We start from the raw sequence: 10,428 nt of genomic DNA, 5'->3' as shown, positions 1-10,428 counted from the left end.
TGATTCTGAGCAGAGCAGCAGTGAGTGCAGGGCTCGGGGAGCAAAAAGTGAAGGAGTTAGGGACACAGGTTTTGTTTTCATCCATCCTCCAGGTTGAGAATAAGGGCCCAGGCAGGGGACACATGCATGCTAAAGATGAATGCATGGCTGCACAGTTGGTGTAGACAGGAGTGCTTTGGCTTCCTTGATAGTAGAATTCTGTTCTGAGAAAAATGACTGCTGGGAAGAGACAGGGTCCACCTGACCAAGAAAGGGAGGAACATCTTCAATCACCTACTCGCCAACTGAGTGAGGAGGACTTTAAACTAGGTTCAAAGGGGGAAGATGACAAAAGGTCACACCCAGGTAGTAAAAAAGGTGACCAAAAACAGGGATAGATGGTTTTTTTGTGGTGGTGGGGGAGGGGGGGGTGTTTATCAGGGAAATGGAAAATTACAGTAGGGTCATAGAAACAAGAAGGATAACAGTGGGGGAAATCTGCTCAGCATCTTAGATGTCTATACACAAATGCAAGGAATATGGGGAATAAACAGCAACAGCTGGTAGTATTAGTACATAAACTGAATTATGACAATTCGTATCACAGATTTGAGGAGATAAATCTCATTATTAGAATATCGGTATAGAGAAGCATAGCTTGTTCAAGGAGGACAGGCAAGGAAAAAAGGGAAGAGGCGTTGCATTATACATCAAGAACGTATATACTTCTTTGGAGGTCAAGAAGGAGTGCACACTGCATACTAGCACTTTCAGAGGACAGGATTAGAATTCAAAATGACCTTAACAAACTGAAGAATTGGCCTGGTATCAACAAAATGAAATTCAATAAAGCAATGTGCAAGGCACTATACTTAGGAAGAAAAAATCAAATGCACAAATACAAAACAGGGAATAACTAGTTATGGCGTTTATAGTGGATCACAAATTGAATAAAAGTCAACAATGTAATGCGGTTGCAAAAAAGACTAATATAATTCTGGGGTGTATTAATAGGAGTGTCATGTGTAAGGCCATGTCTGCACTACCTGCCAGATCGGCAGGTAGTGATTGATCTATCAGGGATTGATTTATCGTGTTTAGTGTAGACGCGATAAATCGATCCCCGATCGCTCTGCCATCGACTCCGGAACTCCACCACGGTGAGAGGTGGAAGTGGAGTCAACGGGGGAGCAGCGGCCGTCGATCCCGTGCCGCGAGGACGCGAAGTAAGTGATTCTAAATTGATCTAAGATATGTCAACTTCAGCTACGCTATTCTCGTAGCTGAAGTTGAGTATCTTAGATCGATCCCCCCTCCCCCCCAGTGTAGACCAGGCCTAAGACAAGGGAGATAACTGTCCCACTTCACTTGGCTCTGGTGAGACGCTAGCTGCAGTAGTGTCCAAATTGTGGTTGCGACAATTCAAGAAAGCTGTGAACAAATTGGAGAGAGTCCAGAGGAGTGCAACAAAAATGATAAAAGGTTAAGAAAACCTGATCTAGGAGGAAAGATTAAAAAAAAACTGGGCATATTTAGTCTTCAGAAAAGATGATGGGGGTGGGGTGGGGAGGAACCTGATAAGAGTCTTCAAATATGTTAAGGGCTGTTAAAAGAGGACTGTGATGAATTGTTCTCCATATCCACTGAAGGTAGGACAAGAATGGGCTTAATCTACAACAAGGGAGATTTAGAACATTTTTTCCTATTATCTAACCTGACTATAAGGCTATATACCAGCGATGGACTCAAGAAAATTCATGTATGCGGATGATATTGCAAAGCCTTCATACCATCGGTTGCACCCTAACCCAATATCTTAGCACTATGGCTGATTATTTCCAATGCTGGAAACGTAGGCCTAATCCAAAAAAACCCCAAACAAATGTGGTAACTGCTTTCCATCTGAACTATAAAATGGCTAATATCAAACTTGATATCAAACTCAAGTAAGAGTCTTGTTATACGCTACAGAGCTGAAATTGCTGATATTTGGGTCTATGCATTAGACCTACTCTGGGCTAGTGGTTCTGATGCAAGAAGACTATCCAGGTGCACCAGCAGTGAGGCTCCCCTACTAAGAGCTGAGATCACTGAGAGCTGTGTTAAGTAGGGGGGACCTGAAGACATATTGGTGGGCAGCTAGTGGAGGGGCGTGGCCAACGGGGCGGCAGGTGGAGAGGTGTTTTATGGGGGAGGGATATCTCAGTGGTTTGAGCATTGGCCTGCTAAACCCAGGGTTGTGAGTTCAATCCTTGAGGGGACCATTTAGGGATCTGGGGAAAAAATTGGGGATTGGTCCTGCTTTGAGCAGGGGGTTGGACTAGATGACCTCCTGAGGTCCCTTCCAACCCTGATATTCTAGGATTCTATGTGCAGCTCTGTGGTGAAAGCATCAGCCAAGAAGCTAATTCAAAGTATCTTGGCGTTACACTGGAGTTTGATCTTTAGACAGCACCTCAAGAACACCCACAATAAGGTCAGGTCTCATGTCGTGCTTATCAGAAAATTGGCCGGAACATCATGGGGCTCCAGTCCATGGACCTTACGAACCGCAACAACTGCCTTGGTATATTCTGCATCTGAATATTGTGCACCAGTGTGGTCTCACAGAAGTCACACTAAACTCCTTGACACTCAACTCAATAATGCTATGCACATTGTGTCAGGGACGCTCAAATCTACTCCAGTTGACTGGCTCCCGCTCCTATCGCACATCCAACCTCCACAGATTAGAAGAGCTGCTCAGACATCTTGCTTTCTTAATCATGTCAATGCAAATATGAGGATCCCAATGCATCATGACCTGCAGAACCCGCCAAAGACGAGATTAAAATCCTGCAACCCTCTATGGAACCGTATCAAGATCCTTACGCCCAACTTTGCTGCTGAGGCTCAATGGAGAGTCACCTGGAGCACTTCGACCGCTCAAAACAAACCGCTTATCATTGATCCTGTTGAGGAACCACCGGGTTTTGATTTATGTCGGAAAGACTGGTGCAGATTGAATCACATCAGGACATCTCATGGGAGATGCAGACAAACCCTCTTTAAACAGAAAATGAGGCAAACACCTGTATTGCAACTGTGGTCACCAGGCACAAACGATAGAGCACATCGTATCTGAATGTCCCCATTGTTCTTTTGACGGGGCCTGAAGGACATTCACCAGCTCACTGCTGCAGCAATGTGCTGGCTATCAAACTTAGATATAAATTTGTAGTTGTTGCTACCTACCCAATCCACATGAAAGAAGAAGAACTATAAGGCTTCTAAGGAAGGCTGTGGAATCCCCATCATTGGAGATTTTTAAGAACAGGTTGGACAAACACTGTCAGGGATGATCTAGGTTTACTTGGTCCTGCCTCATTGCAGGGGGCTGGACTAGATGTCCTCTTAAGATCCCTTCCAATCCTACATTTCTAGAATTTCTTTGCTTTTATGGTAAAAAAGTGCGAAGAAACAAAATGAAACAGTTCTTTTCAGGTTGAACAAAATGGCTGTTTGCAATTAAGTTTTTGACAACTTTTTTAATTTGGTGAATTTTTTTTTAGAATTTTGGTTTTGTTACAGGAAGAATGGGATTTATTTTTTGATTTTTCACAAATGCAAGCAAATGTAAAGAGTCATTTGTCCAACTCTAGTTGTGAGGATGAAATCCATTACGGAGGGGGAAACGCTCAGTCAAAACAGCCATATAAGTAGACAGATAGACTAATCGGTTCTCTTCTGGTGGCTTTCAGGCAGCTCCCAGCATTCTTGTTAACAGCAAAGAGTTCTTGCTTTTTCTCTTGCTCCTCTTCTATAAACAGCAATCCACAGTGGTCACAGTGCTGCTGGCCTCTTCTCTTTAGATCCTACTACCACATAATCTTACCTATTCTGTGTTTCAGTGTTTCAAATGAAGATGAAGAGATGAACACACCTCTCTGACCAAATTCATCTTACTAGGTTACTCCAAACCACTAGGCCTCCAGGGGTTACTCCTTAGTTCATATTTGAAAGATTAGGATTTGTACACACACACACACACAAAATGAACTAAAAATTGGTTTTAGTCCCCACCTTTAGATAATTTGGTGCAAATCTATGTGGACACTTCTTTTGGAATAAGAATGTTCTATTTTAATTTAAATTGGTAAAAAATAATAGACCTCAACAAAATAGGACACTCAATCTGAAATAAGTGTGTCCACACACAGACTTGCACCAAAATAGCTAAAGGTGTGAATTAAAACCAATGTTGCTATTTTGGTTTCAGTTTGTGCGTAAACAAGCCCCCTGAATTCACCACCACAATGGCTAGAAACATAGGTCTCATCCCTGCACTAAAATTCCCAGACCTATGTGTGTGGCACCCCATTACTTTCAATGGGGATCTGCACCTGCAGACCTGTTTGCAGGATTCCCATGCTAATGTTTTTTTAAAGGAAAGCTAAGGACTCAACCCTGCAAAGACATAGGCTATGTCTACATGCACACCTTACAGCCATGCCCCTGTAAGGTGTGCAGTGTAGCCATTCTTTGTCGGCAGGAGAGAGCTTGCCTGCTGACAAAATAAAACCACCCGCAACGAGAGGCAGTAGCGCTCCCGTCGACAAACTGCTGTCCACACTGACACTTTTTGTTGACAAAACTTTTTGACAAAAGTTTAGCGACGAAAGTGCAGTGTAGACATAGCCTCACACACGCTTAACTTTCCATACTGTAAGCAGTCCCAACAAATCAATGGGACCTTATCATGCATAAGTTAAGCACCTATGTCGATCTTTTCAGAATCAGAGCCTGAGAGTGACAGACAGGACTTATTAAGCAACTGTGACTTTTTCACAAAAGACAGAAATGCTTCACAGCCAACAATGCCTTTACTTATACATTCATAGAGACAGGGATAAAGTGTGCATGATGCTGGAAAAGCAATCACAGGAAGGGGAACAGAAAGAAGCCTCAGCAAACATGCTGGTAGGAGAGGAGTACTTGTGGCACCTTAGAGACTAACCAATTTATCTGAGCATAAGCTTTCGTGAGCTAGAGCTCACTTCATCGGATGCATACTGTGGAAACTGCAGAAGTTTCTAAGTCTCTAAGGTGCCACAAGTACTCATTTTCTTTTTGCGAATACAGACTAACACGGCTGTTACGCTGGTAGGAGAATTGCTTTGGTGGAGAGGTGTATTTTGCAGACAGCAAAATGTTAGAGGCAGTTCTCTTATTGTTTTTATTTTAAATGTTGTGTTTGGGAGATTATACTGTGGAAGACAGCAGATTAGCCAGTGAACTCAACAGCAACACGCCCACCCCACTGCCTGTCATTTTTGTGTCCTTGCATCTTTCATTCTGAGCCCTTTGAATTATTGCAGCAATCATTCTGGCCATGCACAGTACCTGCAGAGATCTAGGACTTAGACTTAAACTCTGGTCAGAACAAAGGGTGCCATGACCTCACACAGGGGCCCTCAGGTTAAATTTCTTCTCTGTTTAGGATGCTTCAAGTACAACTTTATGCTAGTTAGCAGTTTATTTTGGATATGGAGTGACTACATAAATGAAAGGTTCCAGTCTGCAATAATGCTATCTGATATCTTTTACCCACAGATCTCAAAGTGTGCATAACCAACATTAATTGACCATGCCCACAGCATCCCAGCCCATTTTATAGCTGGACCAATTGAGGCACAAAGGTGAAATTACTTGCCAAAGATCATATATTGTAGCAGACCAATGGCAGAGCTGACAATAAAAATTAAAAAATCCCAATTCACAGTAAATCACATTCCCAAATAAGAGGGTCATCTATGAAATTGGAAAGGGGGAGCAAGGTTGAAACAGCATGTGGTGCCAGACAGATGGTTCCATAATGCCCACCCACTACATGTGACTATTTAAATATGCTGCAAAGCAACTCTACTTAGGTGAATAAAGAATACTTTCTAAAAGCCATATATTTTAAGCTTTATAGTGAAGCACAACAATACAGCTTCACAACAGGAGTATTAGAATGGAATTCTGGAAAGCACTTTAAAAAACAGGCATTGAACATTACATTTTGACAACATTATAATTATAAAGTTGAAGGCACAATCTTGACAGAATTATAGTGTAATATTACATACTTATAGGTGTAAATTTAAACAGACAGAACAGTACTAAAATTAGTATTTCAAAGAATTGTTCACCGTTCCTTTTCTGATACCAAACTTAATAAAAAAAGATTCCTCTAAAGTTAAAAATATTTGCTTGGAACTTCTGGTTTCTTGGCCAGAAAACAAAATATTCTTATCGGCTCATGTAATTAAACATTGCTCTGCTTCTGTTCTGATTTTGTTGGTCTTACAGCTCCTTTTGGTATCAAATTGATTACATGTAATAAGAGGCATGCCTGTATCATTTGTAAAAGTTTACTGGTAAATCCAGTGTAAAATTTCAGACAATGATTATTTTCAGGGCTTTGTTTTGTTTTTTTAAATAAACCAGAGGTCTTACATCTATCTAATGACAGTACAGGAAATAATAATAAATAAACAAACTAGTTTGATGCATAGTTTCATTTGTAACTGAATATTTTAAAATGGTTTTGATGACACATAATCACAGGATTTCAAGATGTCCATAGACAGGAGTAAAGTATATTTACAGAAAAAAATTAGCACATTTACATGTGTTCAAACATTTTACCTTTTACGCTACTTCACCTGCACTGTACATTCAAACTGGAAAACATTTTGGTTCTTTAACTTCAAGCACAGCATGAAATATTTTATTCACAAAGCATCAACATAAACATTCTAAAATGTCAGCAAGTTCCTATACTGACATTTACCAGGAAAAAACCTTGTTTTCAAAAAGACTGACTCAGATTTTCTGGACCAGATGTACAATACTGAGTATGTCAATGCAATGTATATTCAATCAAGTGCAAAACAAATTTTCAATCACCTGATTAAAATAAGAGGCTCCTTGTTATTGGATACCACTGTGCGTGTGCAGTAACTGGATCAAATACTGGTTTTAATGATACAGAAATAATTAAAGAGGGACTTTCATACAAGGAAAACCTGCAGATTTAACCACATCTATTCATCTTAAACACTGAGTAATAAATTGTTCTCATTACCGTATGTTTGCTAACTACCAACCAAGAGTTTAAAACCAGGATTTGTCCCAAGTGACCATTCTTGATTCCTGAAGTAAAAGTCTTAATTTTGATATTTTTTCCATGCAACAGATGTGATAAGCATAGGATTATGAACCTGTTCCTACTCCCACATAAGTGAGTGGCAAAATTCCCATTTTTGAGTAGGACAGGGCCCAACTGTATTTGTTGCAAGATCAGGCAGAAGATGACCAATTACTAGCATAATTCAAAACTAGTTCTCTTGTATAAAGAAACAGGCTGCTGCCATGTAAAATTCCTCCTTGAGAAAACAAATCAGGCAGAATACTCCCCATTGCACCTGCTGAGTCTTGCCAGAAAGAGCCTCTGAAAATGAGGGTAGGTGAAAAACAAAACTGGAATCATGGAAGCAACGTATGTGATCTTAAAGCAATAAATGCTGCATGGCAATATTTTATTGGTTTCTACATAACAATTCATCCACTAATCAGAAATAGCTGTGTTGTTCAAGACTGAGAACACCACTTAATAGAATGGCTTTACTATAGCATAAATTAAAGTTTCCTGAAACTAAAAAGGACAAATATAATCTAGATTGAAATATTTCTTAAAATCTTATCAGTTTGTGATCTCATGAAACCAAATTCCCGAATGGAAATTTGATGTTTTCCTACCCCCTATTTTCTCTTTAATGTGGAAACAACAAAAAGTTATATACTGCATTCAGCATTACGATATGTGTAAAATACTCTCTCATCACACCCTAGGGACAACGTATTCTGCTGCACAAAACTTCCTGTTTTCAGACTTTATATTTTCCCTTGTGAAGCGACAGTCATTTCAGTAGTGAAAATTATACAATACATTAAACATTTGCTTTTGACATTTTACATAACCTGTGCATAACCACTGATTCTCAATTTAAAAACTAGAACACTAACATTTACTGTTCTCTGTGTCTATTCTCTGACAGATGGACTGACCTCTCTGAAAAACACAAATGAGAATTAAACTCTCACACCATGGATTAGACTTCATGGTATAGTTCCTCATCATTATTTACCTAGTAAACTGGTAAATAGCTCTCTCAGCAAAGGATTTCAAGAATAAGATTTGCAGATTAGCCAATATTCCAGGGAGGTAAATGGTTGATAAACACCTAGTTTCTTTCTCAGTGAGAAATTTCATTTTTAATATTTATGATTAGCGATCAAAAATCTAATTTTGAGAATTCAGTATTATAACAAGTGAAGGTGGGCCCAATTCACATAGTCTGGGTCTGGATAGTCCCAAATTGACGTGATTGGGAACCCGGGTTTTGGTTCAGGGCTCTGGTACACTATTAACATCTTTACAAGCAATTGACATTAGCTCAGTAGGTAGTAAATGGAGCAAACACTGTGTGGTAACATTACCTAAGTGTGAAGGCGTAACTGTAAAGATTACAATGGTGGACCTTGTAACATCAGTATGAATCACCGCAATTCATTTAAAGGCAATTGGCAGGTGCTGGTAACTAATAATAACTCCACTGAATGCTAACAGGCTTTTTAAAAAAAAACAATAATTCAGGTAGTAGCATACTCTATTACTTCCTCAGAAGAGCATGGGAGAAATCGCAGGTGGTGTGTTTTCTGAGCTAGCAGAGGCTGGGAGAGGCAAGACATATCAACCCATTCTGTGTGTACTTAATGTGCTTTCTAGCAGACAACCTCAGTCGCAGGAGTGTATTGGGACACAGATATACAGAGAAAGGAAAGAAGTTTAGCGGGGAGAAGATGGAGGGAAATAAACCAAAGCTGCCTCAGTTCTCTCTCTCTCTATATGACCAGGATCCAGATCAAGGGAGAAGAGATGGCAAGGGGTTTGGTTTAAAAACAAAAACAAACAAAAAAAACATTCTAAGCTTTTGCAGGACAATTTCTTGTATGGAATAAGTTATAAATGAGAGAAATCCCAAAAGTTATGCAATAAGGCACATACATTTGCAAATGAAGAGCACTTTCAGTGTTTATAGCTGTGGTCATCAACATCTTTGATACAGCAAACATATCAGCCATGCTACACATCAAGAAATTGTCCCCAGTTGCCTGTTGGTCAGTCCTCTACTCCATTTCTGGTTCCCCTGTGTGTTTTCTTAATTGTATTTCAGCATCTTCTAGAAAAATAGTGTGACATTAATAGCTTCTTAGCTACATTACCTGGCTTCACTTGCAGGCTCCAGCCGCCACTGCCCTTTCTTTCTTTGCTGTGTCTGGTAAAAAATACTGAAAGGTCACTGCAAATAAATGGACCAGCTTCAGTGTTTAAAACATGAAAAAATATTTTCTTTCCTGTACAACTGGGCAATTAAAACCTAGAGAAGAAGAGAGGAAAATCCTTAAAACAAGTCAGACCTCTGGAACTTATCAGTGCGTACAGAATTCTAGCCAACTGTATCTTTTTAAGAGCCTTTCATAATGCTGTGTCTTCTTCCTCTCTGAAATCTCCCACTAGAAGTGAGTGCTTATCTGGTTCACTGAGAACAATGCTGTTGAGGGAGCGTTTATCTGAGAACAGGGAATTTAGTGAGGCTCTACTATAACTGATGATTTGATCCATTAGGCTCAGTTTGGTAGAAGCTGTCCCAGTATCATCAATTCCAACATGGACACATATTTCCGAACGACTCTTCTGTCTCATATTGCCATGGGCACGGAGCTCATATTTCTCATAACTTGGTTTCTTGTAGCTAAGGAAAAAAAATCCAGTATAAATTAGTTGGCAGTAACTGTGAATAGAAACAACCCGATGTGGAAAGAAACTGTACTGCAGATGCTCATGTACAAATCAGTACAGTTAATACCCACTGCCATTCATAATTTGAATACATAGTGCAGTGCTAAAAACGTCTAATTTCTCCTCTTTTGATTGATTCTAATACCAAATGAGAGCTTTATTTTAAAACAATACACAGAAGGGGAAGGGAGAGCAAAACAGATTCGTACCACTTCTTATATTTAACTGCTTGACTGGGTATTAAAATTCCAAGGTACATCCTGGTAGAAAGCATCTACAGGTTTTGTTAATGGAAGAGGCATGCGTCAATGTTCTACTATAATTAGGAAATCATCGCCTTTTCTACCCATGGCCCTTTGACGCCTGCACTCGCTGGTTCCCACACTATATGGTATCACATCTACCACAGCTCTCCATTGAAGTTGGCTGAGGGGTAAGAAATAACACAAGCCATAGCATTTAACAGGGTACTGTTTATTGCAATACTTCATACTGTTAAGTCCTCAATGCCAGCAGGTGTGGTGTTCCCAGCTGTGTTGCATCATAGCCACAGAATCTGT

General features: G+C 39.9%; 1 protein-coding gene across 5 annotated transcripts in view; it reads right to left on the bottom strand.

The window, feature by feature from the left end:
- Nucleotides 1–5,916: 5,916 nt before the first annotated feature.
- Nucleotides 5,917–10,428, bottom strand: part of ATP7A (ATPase copper transporting alpha) — a 58,907-nt gene continuing 54,395 nt past the window's right edge. For all 5 annotated transcript variants that reach the window (XM_037909816.2, XM_043523165.1, XM_037909817.2 and 2 more), the window contains one exon: nucleotides 5,917–9,821. In XM_037909816.2, the coding sequence (XP_037765744.1) occupies nucleotides 9,545–9,821 (277 nt within the window). In that variant the 3' untranslated portion in view covers nucleotides 5,917–9,544. The remainder of the gene's footprint in view (nucleotides 9,822–10,428) is intronic.

Source organism: Chelonia mydas, chromosome 9 (assembly GCF_015237465.2).
Source record: "Chelonia mydas isolate rCheMyd1 chromosome 9, rCheMyd1.pri.v2, whole genome shotgun sequence".
NCBI lineage: Eukaryota > Metazoa > Chordata > Testudines > Cheloniidae > Chelonia > Chelonia mydas.
This window is presented reverse-complemented; position numbering and strand designations above follow the sequence as displayed.